The sequence below is a fragment of the Eucyclogobius newberryi genome, unplaced genomic scaffold (assembly GCF_026437365.1).
Source record: "Eucyclogobius newberryi isolate DKJ021-1_F unplaced genomic scaffold, fEucNew1.0.hap1 SCAF_13, whole genome shotgun sequence".
NCBI lineage: Eukaryota > Metazoa > Chordata > Actinopteri > Gobiiformes > Gobiidae > Eucyclogobius > Eucyclogobius newberryi.
The window spans coordinates 31898131-31914669 of record NW_027315757.1 but is presented as its reverse complement, the minus strand read 5'-3'; the positions used below and the strand labels follow the sequence as shown (position 1 = coordinate 31914669).

Genomic DNA, 16539 nt, shown 5'->3' with positions numbered 1-16539 from the left:
ACTTTTTTAATCTGTCCTTTTCCTCTGTATCTACTGCGTTGCAACAATGAAATTTCCCCATGTGTGGACAATAAAGGAATATCTTATCTTATCCTAAATGTATAAGAATTGGAAGATTAAAAGGACCATTTAAAAACAAAGAGAGAATATAGTAATATAACATTTCAATTTTATTTCAACTGTGAATTCAAAGCGTGGTTTACAAGTCTATTTATTAAATAAAAAACTTCAAACTAAATTGAACAAAAGATGGCTTTGAATTAATTTAGTCCAAACCGCTTAACAAAATGTCAAAAAAAAGACCTAGTTGTAGCATCCAAGCATCCAGGATTAGGAGAGGGAACCATTTCAACAACTTCTGCAGACACCATGTAAAATAGTCCCCATGGCGACGAGATTCATGGTTTTACTGTGCAACAAACAATGTTTCATAGGAAAGATGACAACCTTTAGTAGCAGAGAAAAACATTTATATGCATTAAATAGTTGATGAAAACAGGGCTCAGAACATTTTTGTAGACAAATAATCAATAGTTATGCAACCAGGCATTCATTCGATAGTCAATATCAAAAACTAGTTTATGCATTATGAAATATCCATTTGAAGTAAAGACTTTCAACAATAAATCCTATGTTTAACACTACCAATCATGATAAAAGTAAAATATCAAGTAAAGGACAATGTATATATTTCAATATTATGTGTAGGTCAAAATGTGCTTTTTAGCATTAATCTCTGAGATTTGATTTTTTTTTTTTTTTTTTAAATAAATCTTAACAAACCGAGGTGATTTGTCATCGATAACAGCAAATTTAAATTCAAAAGTAGATGGATGGGCTGCAGTTGAGATTTAAAGTTGAGGGCATTGTTCCAGGTCCGAGATGGGGCCTACAGTCGGGCACAGGGGTGCAAAAGGAGGCATTGTATTGAAATGTTTACCCCATTTAAATATTGACATTTAACGGAATTTCTCTTTGCACCCCTTTGAAATTCAAAAGCACCGTCAGTCAGTTTGGTCTGGACCCGGCACTGCCTACAGATACAGTAAGATTTGAGTGTTTACGTACATTCTTTATGACCAGCTGAATAGACTTCTAAAACCGATTGCAGTAAATTAAAACAGTACGGGTTTGTGATCACTGAATCGGATCTAACCAATGTGCACCTAAAAGTATCAACAAAATATTGTCAATTTCCCAAATTAAAATTAGTTACAAAACATTTTAAAATGTTTTCAAACCTATCAATCTGAATCAAAATGGGGAAAATAGAGGGGATATCTTACTAAGCATAACAACAGTATGGAACAAAAATACATAAAGATAGGTTAATATATTAGTATTAGTATAGTATATATAATATAATATAATATACAAACAGTATACATATAGTCTGTGGGACAGTGGCAAAGAGGACAAACAATAAAAATGGACCATCTTCTTATGAAGGACAGAGTGTGTTCAAAGTCATTTACACCAAAACAACTACTGCAGGTGTGTTTGTGGTTACAGTTAACCAAATGTCAGAAGTAGAAGCAGGTTTACCGATTACTCTGTCGCTGCTGGGGTTGAAGTAGGTCAGCATTCAAAGCTGTACATTTGCATGCAGAGTCTTAAGCCCATTGCATGATTGCGTGAAGAGAAATCTTGTATTACTAATAATGTAGATACTAGTAAAAACATTATATGCCTTTATTAATCATTCAACTTTAAAAATGCAAGCTGCAAAAAACATCAAAAATGTTTTTCTATTCTTGGCAACTATATTGTAAAACACATTTTATCTTTATTTAAACTTGAAAAAAAAAACGAAATTGTTGTTGCCTGACCTATTTTCTGTTCGAATGCAGCAGGGTCTGGAACCAGACCATAAAGTGCATCAAACAAAGGTCTTTATTTGAGACATTCCAACCACAGCCTCTAATTTGTAGCACGTGTCTCTCAAATGTGGAAGACATCATTTGAATATTGATGCATCATTTAGAACAAAATATATAAGGTATTTTAACTACCCTCTTACCTACTTCAGGGCTTTGCTTATTCATTCTGTAGAAATACATGCTGTGTATTATATATTTTCCTAGTAAGTTGCCATGTTTGTTTTAACGCAAACAGAGTCTCTGTGATTGGTTAATTTGCCAGTAAATCACACCCATTGGAACTCGGGGAGAGTATTTTAACAGCATTTGGTCTTGGCAAAAATGTTGATCAAAAAGCTTCTGGTAGCGTCCCTGCTGAGACTCGCCAGTATGTTCTTGTTATTAGTTTTAGTTGAGCCACTAAAAATGACAATAATTCTGGTTCAAATTAAAACGTTTTTCTTTCTTTAAACCCCACATAGCACTTGCAGAGAGCAGAGGCGATAAACCTGACAATTGTGAATAGTGGTTAAGGGCTGAATACAGCTAAGTGTCGCAGGTAGAACCAGCGACACACACAGTGAGGGTACTTGACTGAGAATGTGTACATCTGTGTGCACAGGGGAAGACTCATGGGACAGGAAACACTTGTGTCCTGGGAAGGAAGAGACATAAACATTAACATGTGCATTTTACACATGAAAGACATGCTGCAAGATATTTGTATCAGCTTTTTATCAAATGCATTTGGGACAACATCATGGAAAATTCAGGATGTAATAAAAAATCCTGACTCCAGCTACTGGTACTGTTAATCCAAGTCCTACCACTCAAGATATAAAGTTATGACTTATCAATTGTGACCATGAACATTCTACCGACCTTGATATAACCTCAACTAGTACTGATCTAACTTTTCTCATAAAAATGCATTTAAAAATACTTCCATTGCTTGAGTTATTATGGCATAATAAAAAAAAGAAAAGACAAGCCTGCAAACTTACTCCAAAACTGCATTTAATCAACAACATTTAGATCCAAAAGGATCTTCCACGGATTATGATCCATTTGGATTGAAACATTGATTAAATGCAGTTTTAGAGTAAGTGTGCAGGCTTGTCTCCTCTTTTCACATGTTTAATGCAGTAGCCTGGCACCTACATTATCCTATAATATTCTTTACAAACAAAGCTTAAGTAGGACATTAGAATAAAAGATCAAACGGTCATGCATTTGCAATATGTAAAAGAAATGATGAATTGAAATGAGCTCACCATTTGTTCACATTGTTCGGCTGTACTGTATGCCTGTTTTGGAGGCGAGGTTGGACCAGGGCAGCAGGGAGCGCAGCAGAGACTGGGCCTGTCGGTACAGCCTCTGTGGGAGGGAGCAGGGGCTGAGACTGGCCAGAGTGGCTCCGATGTGCTGGATATAATCAGTGAGAACAGGTTAAGGAAGAGCTCAAATAAACCAGGTTTACACTGCTGCACTACTGGTTCTGCCAGAATGAATCCGTGTGGGTTGTGTACCAAAGCCTTTGGAAAAAAGACATGTGCTTGCAGCTCAAACCATTGTATCTAGTGTATATTTTCTATGTATAAATAATATAATGTAAAATGCCAGCTGTATATGCCACAAATGTCATTTGTGATGCAATTTAGCTTCTGACCCAAAGTGTAATTATAATAATAATAGTAGATAATAATACTAGTGTATATTAGCGTTAATCATTGCATTATGAATAAAACAAACATAAGTAATCATACTGTTTCGCTTCAAAGTCAATACTAAAATATAGCCGCAAGCGGCAATGATGGGCCCTCGCCACGCCGCCGCCACGCCGCAAGAGGAGGGGGCGCTTACGCGCCCCAATTGTCCTTTTATTACGCTAAACATAACTAAACATTTAACCTCCATATAAAATCTGTAGGGGGCGCTGTGGCGCCAAATGAATTTATTTCACTTCAAGTAGGTTTAGGGCGAAGAGTTTAACAACTGATTCTAATTTGACGCAATTCGGACTTTATCTGCGCAAACGGCAGAAATTTTAAATATGGGGGATTTCTGAAATTCTAGCTACAGTTTGCGGCTTCGCCGCACAGAGACCGTGACAGGTATCAATGTAATTTGGATAACTTTTGATGTCCCACTCCTCAGTAGCATTTTCACCAAATTTCAGCTTTTTAGGGCCAACGCCCTGGGAGGAGTTCGTAAAAGTACGACGTTTGGAAAAACTCCGAAGTCATGTTTAGCCATTTTTGAAGCAATATGGCCGACATTTGGTTGGGCGGACAGCGTTGCCGTAATAATATTTTTTACTTCTCTTGTCACCATCTACCTCTGCGCCAAATTTCATGATTCTACGATCAGATTTTTTTTGGGTCATTTCCCATCTCTCAATGCATTTTTGGTACATTTGGTGGCGCTGACGCGACAATTTTTTTTTATTTTAGAAAAGGGAAATAGCCAGAATGTAGAGAGGCACGATTTTTAGAGATGTGAACATTTTCGTGACTTTTCGTCAATGTTCACTGGGTGAAAAATAGGGGGGTTGGTCCCGAGAAGAAGAAAGAAGAAGAAAGAATAATATTCCGATGCGAAAACAATGTTTCCCATTTTTCAAATATCATAAACTATACATTTTCGGAAAGCGCTCGCGCTTTCCTAGCTTCGCGGTCGTCATCCCAATGTAAAGTGCTCGTTTAGTGCGCACTTTTGCACGGGCTTCGCCCGTTTACAACGGTAATGTTCCATTTTCCTACTACTAATTAGTATGCACGGGGCGTGCATGAGTGAAGGAGTGCGTTAGTGAGTGTTTGGAAGTGGGCGAGCGCTTCGCGCTCGATTTCGTGCGCACTTTCGCAGCCGTGCTTCGCACGGCCTTACGAGAGTAATAGGCCTCTCGCCAGCTTGTGGCGCTCAGGCCTAAATATTTAGTTTTTTTATGAGAATGGTTGCATGCTAATTAATTAAATTATATTTACAGACAGACTTGAGTCAAAGGATATAAGATTGTCCATGGTGGGTGTCCTCCGTTAATGTACAGAACATAAGTGAACCCGTCTTTGAGGACCCCTCGTATAGAATAGTAGTAGGGCAGGTAGTGGTGCTGCCTGAAGTCCCTGTTCTCATAGAAGTGGATGGCAGTGTTGTTGGTGGTGAGGACGTGCAGATAGATGGCCTTACAGTGGTCCTGCGCTGTGGTCGAGATATGCTCCTTCAGACTGTCCAGCAGCAGGGAGCCTACAGGGAAAAACAACAAGAGTAGGGACAACTAAATCAAATATTTACTAAACAAAATGTATTACTACAACAATATTTCTTTGAATAAATATTTTTTAATATCGTGTCATTTACATTTAAGCTCCATTTACTGCACAGTAAATGATTCAGTCATGAGTGACTGTCATGTTATGTTATTAGTGTACTGAATAGTTCACATCAACAATGCATTTGTGAGTGGTTATGTTGAAAGGGTAATCTCACCTATGCCTTGTTTCCTAAACTCTTTGACCACTCCCAGACTCAGAATGTAGGCTACCTGTGTGTCCACAGGGAAACTTGAGGCCAAGATGTCTCCATCCTAAAATAAAGAAAAACATGTATGAAAAGTATGAATTTTACATTACAATACACTTTTATATATACATAGATGCTCAAGTGTGAAGGTGCAAAATGTGCAAAAGAACTTGCAGGTTCTCTACAAAAGGTGTTCCAAGATTTGAGGAGAGAATCTCAACCAATGGTATTGTTATTCTTAAACTTGTGTGTAATTTTCAAGTAGGTTTTTGAAAAACATAATACCATTGTTAACAGTCACAACAGCTCCAGTACTGCCCAAAAAAAGTTGCCTCTATGTGATTTTAATGTAATGTGAGACAAACAGAAGGCAAATTCTCAAATGCAAATTATGTCACTTTCCTCTCCTTCAGACTGCATTTAATAGCAGAAACACACAGGAAGAGAGGACAATGAAGAAAACATAGACAATAGACTAAAAAAGAAAAATAGGGACAGTTTTCACTAGATTCTTTACAGATGTCATGGGACACAATACTGGTATGCTAATACAGCATGCAACAATATGTTTTCTTCCATTATTTGTATGGCAATTACTAATACATTTATAAGTACATATATTAAATTATACATCTCTCCACTGTCCAAATATAGAACAGTAAGGGCTTAAGGAGCAGTTTTCTTCCTGTATCATCAATGCTTATCACATTGGAATAGTGTCATATACATTCAAATACATATTATGTATTGTATTGTGAGGGTTATATTGAACAATCTGTCATTATATTGAGTATTGATGCGTCCCTAAATATGCTTTAATTTAATTGCACTTATTATATAGTTTTAATTCACCTAGTCTATTCTGTGCTGTATGTCAGTCAAGGCCACTGGCTATATTTAGTAGACTAAAACCAGAATGGAGTGTACGTGTCCCACATACAGAATGTTCACCAATAATGATGAAACAGTTTGTGCTCACCCAACAAAAGTACTAACAGACTAAAAGTGAAAAAAACAGGACTGTGTTCAGTCTAAATGTGTACTTTAATGTAAAAGCATTGTACCTCTTTGTGTACTTTGGTTCGACCTTTGATCTCAGCCACAATCATTCCCACAATGCCTCCTCTGAAGGTGGCTGCCAGTGAGAAGAACTTTTTGTTGGATGTGATGTCTTGATACCATGAGTCTGGGTACCTAAAATTAAAATAAATTATTATTTCAGAAACTGGTATACTATGGCAAATCAATATTGTGATGGTTATATTACTGCAGTTGAAATAAGGTCTAAGTACACTCCAACTTCAACCATCTTGTTCTATTCTGTTGCTATCTCTACGGCATAATTATCTGAAGCTTACTCGATTGGAAACCAATCACCACAGAGCAGCTTGACACTGTCTATGTCATCATGACAGAGGAAGCGGAGTTGGACTTCACTGAGAGCTGCGGGGGGCACCACGTCACTCATTCACACCTGCAAACAGAAAACACAGAAAACGGGTTCAGTCAGCAATGGAGTTAGTGTCTTCAGATTAAATCCCTCAACTTTATATAGTAATTAAATTTCACCCAAAACACTTCAATATCTTGTTTAGCAGTGAGTTGCATTTATGGTCCATTACTGACAATGTTATCTTTTGAAACTTGCTCATCAACAGAAGCTATTTCCTGATTCATAAGTCAGGTTCAATGCTTTCAACTTGCTCAAAGATAAATGACAACCTATGAAACCAACAGATATATCCAAACACAGTATAATAGCTAATTATACGGTTTGTCAACACAATTTGCCACAAATCAGTATACATAATAAATATACCCAGGTTTAATTGGGTAACTGTACTAACATAAAACCCATAGGATAAGCATAAAAATCAACTGGCTGTTGGTTAGCGGGCATGCTATCAGGAGCTAACGCGACTAGCATTAGTCGTCTGAGTCAACCTACCTTGTTTTAACACTGCAACCACAGCAAAGTCTGAAACTAGTCCAATCCTTGCTGTAAGCCACCACATTCACTTCTCCGGACACACCATAATAAATCCGGGTTTTACTCCCAGGTCCCGCGATTAGTTCATATTCTATGTGGAGACGGATCAGAGCGGCGTCTGCTCGGCTAACAGCTGGATGTTTACTTCCTGTTTGGATGACACCGAAGCCGCGAGCTCCGCCCACTAAAAAACACACAAGACCACCGCGCGACACATGTTTTCACAACAACAACAGGAAACGATATTAAAATGGTGCTTCCAAAACTTCTACCGGGTGTTTCAAGCCAGGGCAGGAATTGGAATTTATTGACACATGCTGCAATAAAACCAAAAAGTCCAGCCTACGTTCTGGTGTGTATTCATGGATTATATTACGTTTCCACAAACTCAAGCGCCAGAGCTTCTCCGGGACAGTAGGTGGCAGCAATGTTTACTGCTGCTGCTGCTCTGCTGCCAGAAGAAAGAAAAAGAGAGTTGCAGTTGCAATGGAGGGTAAGTTCTTCAAATAATGTCTGAATTTATATAGGAATTACTCAATAGGTGCATATAATTGAGTCGATTTAGTTCAAATGCCGCTTTACTTCAACAAAACTGAACACACTTGCTGCACCACACTGTCAGTTCTTACTTTATTCGACCCCGTTGTGGAGCTAGTTCTGTAGCAGAAGCCTGGGTTTTGGTTTACAATTTGCTTTATCTGTTAGTGCAAAAATTGTGAAAGGCCTACACGAATTGTTGGGAACAATTGTTGTTTGTCCATCATTGTTTGACCATATCATTATCCATCTTTGTTGTTAAGATTTGATTTGGATCCCACCCTTCTTCCATGTTATTAAAAGAAGTGATGGCTACATTTCGGGCATTATCAACAATGAAAATGAGCTGACCTTGTTGTTGGAGAGCCATAGCAGGGCCACTTACACCTCATACATCAAGTGGTAAGTTCCTGGGTCCAATGTAAATGACCATCTTTGTGTGTTCACTTAAGACCACCTTTCTTTGGTATGATCCATTAGGTCTGACCACACAAGAGAAACTTCTAACAATGGACGACAGTTTTGGCAAGTGGATGACTACTCTGAGGATGTGCCACTGTGTGTGCGCAGGAGAATCATACTCATGTGTCAGCACGGCAAGGCTTATGTTAAAAAGGCCAAGGTGGGTACACAAATACATACACATTTTAATACTCATCTTCATTCAGGAGTCCCGCTGGTTAATACTGTGTAAATGCATGTCTTTTTGTTCATATTTGGTCGGGAGTCGGGACATACATGTTAATGAACATTCATGATGTACATGCCTTACTGAGCCGGGGCCGTACTCACTGATCGAGAGCGAGTTTTAACACTAAAAGCTTTGGTCAAGTTTTGTCTGGGACAATTAGTTTAGCGAAAGCTAAATCTAGGGAGGGGGCAAATAAATATAGGAAAAAGTGTCTGCCAGTGTGGTCCAATAGATTTGGTTTTCCATCTGATGGATCACTAAGCACAAACAAAATGTATTATTCATGTCTTTTCATTCAATTTTTAAATTGAATGAAAAGAAAATAAGGTTTTGTGATTTCTGTCATGTCTTTGGGATTTTAATGCATTTTGTTCCTGTTGTGTGAAGCACTTTGAATTGCCTTGTGTACAAATTGTGCTCTACAAGTAAACTTGCCTTGCTGATAACATCCATTAGGGTGGCGTATGAGCTCATTTACATCCATTGTTACACATTTGCTTTCTCATACACCAGTTTACATTGACACTCAATCAGTTTTGACATAATTAGGATCTATAAAAGTGACTTTACTAATCCCTATTATTCTATATTTTGTAGGAACGTGAGGATGTGGAACAGGAAAATATAAAAAGACGAGTTCGTACTAAAAGCTCAAAGAAACTGAATTGTCCAGCCAAACTATTTATACGACACATCACAAGGTGAGCTTTTGATATCTGAAAATATTGAATAACATATGTACAAACTCCACATAATAAATCCTAAACAATTATTATTGTTTTATTGTTAAGGTATGACACATTCAGTGTCAAAGGGAATTCTTCCAGGACTCAAAAAGAAGATGCTATGAGAAGACTCAAGCTGGCGCTGTCTGAAGAAATTCCACCAACATCAACATTTTTACATGTTAAACTTCCACTGTTTGAAGCTCACCGGAATCATGACATTTACCCCAGTGTGATGGTCAGCGGCTACTGCGGTGGGGTGCAGAGCATGGTGGAGGTGGAATCCAGTGCTGAAGGAGCTCTGCGCATGGAAAACAATACCTGCGGAGTAGAGGGAAACATGGACATACCAGACAAAAAGAAAATTAAACTAGCACAACAAACTCTCAGGAGAGAGCTGAAAAGACTAACGGAAGTCTCCTATTTATTTGAAGATCTTAAATCTTTAAAAACAACATCTGCTTTGCTGAAAAATGTACGACAGTCAATGGAAGCACAATGTCGTAAAGAAAATGGACTTAACAAAGAGCAAAATGGTAGACCACAATGTGACAAATCAAATCAGTCTAAGATACAACAATGTAATGAAACAAATGAAATTATAACTAGTGCTCCTAATTCCAAGACAATATTCAATCCTTGATTTATACTTTAAGTCAGGGGTGGGCAATTATTTTCCTTCGAGGGCCATATTCGAATCCAGGCAAGTAGCGGAGGGCCGGCCCGCCATCATTGGTGTAATATCAAATAAAATATAACTTCTGTCTAAAATAGGCTATTGAATCTATTATTTAATTGATTTCACGTCATATGTATTAAGGATACACGTGCAGACAGATGCCTGAGGGGGAAAAAGGAAAAAAAGAAAAAAAAATATTATTTTTATTTTTTTTTAAATATTACTTGGACAAGCTTGGCGGTTCGGATTGAAAGGGCCTGCGGGCCGGCCCACCCCTGCTTTAGGCTGTGTGTTTTGTTTTGTTTTTACATTTTCTTTGCCCACAGTCTTTATTAAACAGGACTGTAAGCAGAAATGGGAGCGCAGTATGGGGAGGGACGTTCATTAAATTATTGGAGCTGGAAATAAATCTCTTGACACGTGCCGCAACCTCGTGGCAATAGTTGAGCATGTTCCAATGCTGTTATTCATCTAGACCAGACCTGGGGATTGGATGTTTTGGATAATAATAGCCATAATACATTAAATAACCTATATTTTACAGATAAGTGCTTATAATAAGAACTGAAAAATGAAATTGCAAAAATGTAAATCTCTGTTTTGAATGAGTGGAATTTATCAAGGAGAGATGGAATGATATTTTGATACCTATAAATACGATTTGGCTTTTGAAAACCTGATTGGACAGGGAGTAAACTGCAAATACACAATGATATTTCTTTTGCTGCGGTGGCAATGAATGAGCTAAACCATTCTTTACCATTATTAGAAATTGCATTGTGGTCTGTTTTCTTTGGTACACAGCATGTCTGTTTTCTACATATTGTACAGTGTATTAACTTTGCAAAATAAAATGTGGGTCACACCAGGTTTACCTTAAATGCACCAAACTTCTCGTTCTAATGTCATCTGTTGTATCCTTATTTCTTCCCTCAACCACTTATCAAGTTGGCTATTTTTTGACTTGCACTGTTTCCATTACAGATCTTTATCATTTTGATGTTATTGCTATACTTTGTAGGGCTATTTTGTATGAATTATGTCATTTGTGACAGTTTATAATTCTTTTTCAGATATGGACTAAGAAGACTTGGATCTTCAAGTCAGTGTTTAGAGCCGTGCGTTGCAAAGTTAATAGACAAATGTTGGTTTCACCCCTTCCCATGTCCCCTCCCCATGTAGAATGCTGGATCACATGACGCCACAGGTAAATAAAACCACACCAGGGACTGACGTTTTTTGGTTCTGAAGTGGAATAGTCACATACTGAAAGTCTCTGCACCAGGACGACAGGCAAGTAAAATGATTGTGATTATACTGGGCACCGTGAAGGTGTTTGTAAGATAATAGAGAAAAGGTTCTGTCCTGAATCGTGGGTAGGTGTAGATAGAAGTAGTTGTAGTACTTTTATTTAGTCTTCTATTCAATTTTCAAGAAGTTATTATTGTGTGTAATTACAAATGCCTGTACTTGAAGTAGTAGTAGTAGTAGTAATACTAGTACTAAGTCCTGTACTTGATCATATACTATTCATTTAATTACTGTATTCTACAGTTCAACATTGGGTGACTTGACTGTAACAACAATGTCAAGCATTTGTTTGAATTGATTGAAAGGAACATTACAATTATTGTGTGTGTCAAAGGTTGCATTTTCTGATGGATGTGTGCTGTCAAAATGATAGAGGCGTAATAAATATATTTTGACTTTTAGCATTATTGCAAACTTATTGTCAAGAGACACAAGGAAAAGGCACTGTATGCAATGTTGGTAAGCAATAAAGTTATATCTTAACATTTATTTACATCAGGTCAATACTGTATTAAAGTTACCTATATGTCTTAAAATGCAAAAGTATGAACACTTAAGTTAACCTTTGCCCAATGAGCCTATTACCAGCAACAATGTTTTACCCAACCCACCAAAGCAACAGACTTCAACTCCAGTGCCTAGTCAGATAACCGGTCACCACGCCTGTGAATGGTCCAGGTGGAACTGCCCCACACTCTCACAACTGTTTCCACTGTACTCTGTGAAGTGACATTTGTTCATGTTTCCAGGATGCATGGGCTGCGTACTCTGTGTTTGTGTGTGGCATTGCTGCATGTGTGTAATGGTCTGCTGCTGGGAGCCTTCAACATAAAGACATTTGGAGACAAAAAGGCGTCCAACACCACCCTCATGGACATCATCAGTAAGGTCAGAAGCACATGCATCATGTCATATATTTGTTTCTGTTTTTGACCATACAGACAAGGCAGTGTAGATGTTGACAGGTTTAATGTGATTTGCATTAGTTTTTGCATAACAGTGAAAAATACTTTTGGTCTATTGTAGATTGTCCACCGCTATGACATCATCCTGATCCAGGAAGTGAGAGACACCAATCTGTCAGCCACACAGAAGCTCATGGCTCATGTCAACAAGTTAGTCCACACTGTAAACAGATACAAATAGAAGCATTTGCATTGAATTGTATTGTTTTCAGCGGCGCCTCTGAATTCAAGTACAAGAACATTGTGAGTGAGCCTCTGGGACGCAGCACCTACACAGAGAGATATCTCTTCCTCTACAGGTCTCTGATCCTTTGACTGACCTTATGTTTTGTCCCAGCTTTATGCTTTTAAGTAAATTGCAGACCCCTTTCATGCACAATAATTAAATGGAAATGTACTGTAGATGACAAGATCAGTCAGTCATTATGCATGTTGCAGGGAGGAGAGTGTGTCTGTGGTGAGCAGCTACCTGTTTGACGATGGCTGTGAACCCTGTGGAAACGACACTTTCAACAGAGAACCCTTTAACGTCATGTTCTCCACCAGCACCGGTAACTCACACTTTTATCAATTCATTCATTGTCACATTCCCCTCCAATCCTGATGTTATAATTACTCAAAATGTATTTGTTTGAGTATTTGATTTGAAATATCAGCCTAAACATGTATAATAACTCAACTGAAAATATGTTTAGGCTCATGGATAATGGAACTTAACACCTGCAATGTGACAACTTTCCATGACTGACTGACACAAACAAAATGTCACTACAGGCAGTAATGGGAACAAGAAGGCCTTGCATTGTAACACCAAAATGTCCCCATGTGTGAACAATAAAGGCTATCTTAATTATCTTATCTTAAACTTCGAGCCTCCAAGTGCTGCTCAGCGGTCCATCAGTTCTTTTGACAAAAACACTCAACTGTGTCTAAGGACAAATTTATCTTTTGAAATTTAGTGTACCTTTGCTTCTGAATTAAACATTCTGAAGGTGGCACCGCTCAAAACATAGGTGTCCAGTCAAAACCAATGAAGACAAAGCGTCATCATCAGCATCATCTTCCTCAAGCGCTGTATCTCTCCAGATGCCAGCCCAGCAACTAACTTGTTTTATCTTAGTGTCTGTCTATACAATACAGTACAATGTAAAATATGATTGTGGATATCTATACTTTTGTGTGTTTAAGATCTGCAGAAGTTCGTTCTAATCCCACAGCACACGTCTCCAGATTTTGCCCTCCAGGAAGTGGATGCTCTTTACGATGTGGTGACTGACGTCCGCAAACACTGGAACACAAATGTACTCCGACACAAATGCCATTTACAAAGTTATAACATGCTTTATCTGATAACTTTTTTCCTTTTACTGTTTTTGTCAGAAAATTATCCTGCTGGGTGACTTCAACAGTGATTGTAACTATGTGACGAGCTCCGAGTGGAACCAGATCCGGCTCTTCACAGACAAGAGCTTCCACTGGCTGATCTCGAATGACGACGACACAACAGTCACACACACAAACTGTGCCTATGACAGGTACATTCAAATGGGCTCATGAATACTCCACTGTCCTTTTATTATTTCCACTTTAACACTTTATTGGTTGGCAAGTGGCGCCTGCAGAGCTCGCCAAAGTAAAAATAACAGAACACGACCAGAGAGAGCCAGAAGAAACAAAACTGGCAGTACCAAAATCAAAAATATAGTGTCAAAACCAGATTTAGAGAGACTTATCCATGCGTTTGTCTCCAATAGATTAGACTACTGTAATGGCCTGCTCACTGGCCTCTCCAAACGAGCTGTAAAACAGCTGCAGTACATCCAGAACGCTGCTGCTCGGGTCCTGACTAGAACCAGGAAGTATGATCACATTAGTCCTGTTCTCAGGTCTCTGCACTGGCTCCTGTGGCTCAGAGAATAGACTTTAAAGCAGCTCTGCTTGTGTACAAGTCTCTCCATGGCCTAGCACCAAAGTACATCTCAGACATGTTAGTGCCATATGAACCATCTCGGACTCTGAGGACCTCAGGGACCGGCCTCCTGCTGGTGCCCAGAGTCAGGACAAAACATGGGGAATCTACGTTTCAGTTTTATGCAGCTAAAATCTGGAACAGTCTTCCTGAAGATGTGAGACAGGCTTCTACTCTGACAATGTTCAAATCTAAGCTAAAAACAGTTTTGTTTAGCTGTGCATATGACTGAAACATTTTTTTCTTTGCACTCTTCTCTTTTGTTTGTGATTTTATTAGTTTAGAAAATCAGTTGGATTGATAATTTTTAATTTAGTTAATTTTATTGTATTTCTGTTTCTGTAATTTCTTTGTGATTTGAATGCATTTTTCCTGCTGTGAAGCACTTTGAATTTCCTTGTGTATGAAATGTGCTCTACAAATAAACTTGCCTTGCCTTGCAGTAAAAGGCATCAATAGAAAATGAATGCATGTTTGGTCCAAAGTCTCTCAAATTTTGTTAATTTCCAAATGAAGTCCGAATGTGATCCTTTTCTTTTTTCAAATGTCAATCCAGTCATTGATTGTCAGTGCAGCTTGTGTCGTCCATTTTTCTGTGATGGCCTTTAACTCCATTCACAGAGCCCAAAAACCAAATGGGATGCAATGTCAAAAACAATGCCATGCTTTTTAAATCTCAGTCATATATTTAAGAACAATAGGACAGTATCAAAACACATGATAATGGTGGGCCTCATTTTCCTCTGCATAGGAGCACTTTTACATGGTGTTATAAAATACATTTACTACACTCTACCTTCTCTTTCCCATTTAATTCTAATATTATTAGAATGGCTGTCCAGATTATTGATGCATTTATCTAATTTAGATATTATTCCTTTTGAAAGTTCTGATTCATATGCCTAAATAAAACATTATTTCAGAGGAATACAATGATTATTACTTTGTTCAATTTCTTGGTCATAATAACTAAATAAGTCAATTTTTCTCCAAGCCAAAGAATTCTTTCAACACATCAAAGCTTTTCATTGGATTTTCTTTTAAGAGCTGGTCAAAAACGTTCATACTTTGTGTTACTTTATTTAAAACATCAAGCAGGCTTAAGATTTTAACATCTTCGTTTACAGTGGCTTGCAATATTGTTCATACTCCTGTAACTTTTCCACATTTTGTCACGTCACAACCACTAACTTAAATAAATTGTATTAGCATGTTTTGTGAATGAGCAACACAGAGCGGCACACATTACAAGTTTTCCCTTTCTCTGTTTTCAGGATTGTGGTGACCGATGATGTCATAGAAGGGGTGGTACCTGGCACCGCCAAAGTCTTTGATTTTCAAACCGCACTAAACCTGACGCCTGAAATGGTAAAAGCCTCAATAGTACATTATAACGCTGCATTATGTGTACACTGATATATTAGAAAGTCTCAACTATAGGGGCAGCGCCGCCCCGGTGCTGGTCATGGTGGGAGTGGAGGAGGTTCAGGGAGAGGATGGAGGATTCGGGGGCAGGAGAGATGATGCACTCTGGACAGACATAGAAACACCAAAGGCAGAATCATTAATAGCAGATTATGTTTATGGACAGTTTGCAGAAAATAAAGAGTTTCATGAGATAACTCTGGGTGGAGAAGACCAAACAGGGTGGAATGACAGTGTGAAGACCCGTGACGGAGAAGCAGAAGATACAGAAACGTCAAAGGAAAAGCAGAACAAAATGAAAGAGGATGAAGGAGGTGGAATAGCTAAATGCTAAAGGTCAGGTCTAATGAACAAGAGATACTGCAAGGAGCGTAGAAATGGTTTATTAGCCTTTTAGATCAAGGGATGTATAAAAACTATATTTCACTTGGATTGTCATTATAATCCTGTCGTCCAGGTAGTTTTCATGGCAAAATAATGAACTCCTCTTTCAAGTCGCTTCTTCTGTTCTGGCACAGCTCAATAAGGGTTTAAATATATCTCTGAAAGGACAGTTAGCTTCTCCTTTCAGAGATATTACTTTTCAATTGTTTTGTTTCATCCCCACACGCAGTAAATCAAGTGAGATATTCCTCCTGTACTTCCTGTATTAGATTCAAAACTACATAGGCCTACAGTTTAAGGAAAGGCTCACAATATGAATGAATATATATACTCCGGTCGTCTGATCAGCTTTTCCCCACAGGCTTTGGCTGTGAGCGATCACTTTCCTGTGGAGGTGTCTTTGATGGACTGAATGGACTCCTTCAATCTCACCAGTGTTCTAGCAAATAAGATCATAAATGCATCATCCACATCAAGTACTAATA

At 38.2% G+C, this 16539-nt stretch overlaps 2 protein-coding genes and 1 long non-coding RNA gene across 3 annotated transcripts; 2 read left to right on the top strand and 1 right to left on the bottom strand.

The window, feature by feature from the left end:
* Nucleotides 1-448: 448 nt before the first annotated feature.
* naa60 (N-alpha-acetyltransferase 60, NatF catalytic subunit) lies at nt 449-7526 on the bottom strand. The gene is made up of 7 exons (XM_072443573.1): nt 7327-7526; nt 6737-6852; nt 6443-6572; nt 5346-5442; nt 4868-5102; nt 3134-3297; nt 449-2514 (listed from the first exon to the last, which is right to left on the bottom strand). Exons 2-6 carry the CDS (start codon nt 6844-6846, stop codon nt 3141-3143), a joined length of 729 nt encoding a protein of 242 aa, XP_072299674.1. The 5' UTR covers nt 6847-6852; nt 7327-7526; the 3' UTR covers nt 449-2514; nt 3134-3140.
* A 624-nt stretch (nt 7527-8150) lies between these two features.
* On the top strand, nt 8151-9717 carry LOC140358619 (uncharacterized). The gene is made up of 4 exons (XR_011926719.1): nt 8151-8307; nt 8386-8527; nt 9194-9297; nt 9388-9717. It is a non-coding gene; the product is annotated as an uncharacterized lncRNA (long non-coding RNA).
* Nucleotides 9718-12030: 2313 nt separating this feature from the next.
* dnase1 (deoxyribonuclease I) lies at nt 12031-16480 on the top strand. The gene is made up of 8 exons (XM_072443572.1): nt 12031-12199; nt 12338-12426; nt 12489-12575; nt 12715-12827; nt 13465-13577; nt 13657-13811; nt 15520-15613; nt 16416-16480. Exons 1-8 carry the CDS (start codon nt 12062-12064, stop codon nt 16464-16466), a joined length of 840 nt encoding a protein of 279 aa, XP_072299673.1. The 5' UTR covers nt 12031-12061; the 3' UTR covers nt 16467-16480.
* Nucleotides 16481-16539: the final 59 nt, after the last annotated feature.

Bases quoted from the DNA above. Each gene is read 5' to 3' on its own strand.
- naa60 (XM_072443573.1), bottom strand. From the start codon at position 6,846: ATGAGTGACGTGGTGCCCCCCGCAGCTCTCAGTGAAGTCCAACTCCGC. The intron at 6,573-6,736 runs GTAAGCTTCAGA...TTTTAATTTTAG, and splicing joins GGTGATTGGTTTCCAATCGA to GTACCCAGACTCATGGTATC. The intron at 5,443-6,442 runs GTACAATGCTTT...TCTTTATTTTAG, and splicing joins GAACCAAAGTACACAAAGAG to GATGGAGACATCTTGGCCTC.
- dnase1 (XM_072443572.1), top strand. From the start codon at position 12,062: ATGCATGGGCTGCGTACTCTGTGTTTGTGTGTGGCATTGCTGCATGTG. The intron at 12,576-12,714 runs GTCTCTGATCCT...TGCATGTTGCAG, and splicing joins AGATATCTCTTCCTCTACAG to GGAGGAGAGTGTGTCTGTGG. The intron at 13,812-15,519 runs GTACATTCAAAT...CTCTGTTTTCAG, and splicing joins ACAAACTGTGCCTATGACAG to GATTGTGGTGACCGATGATG.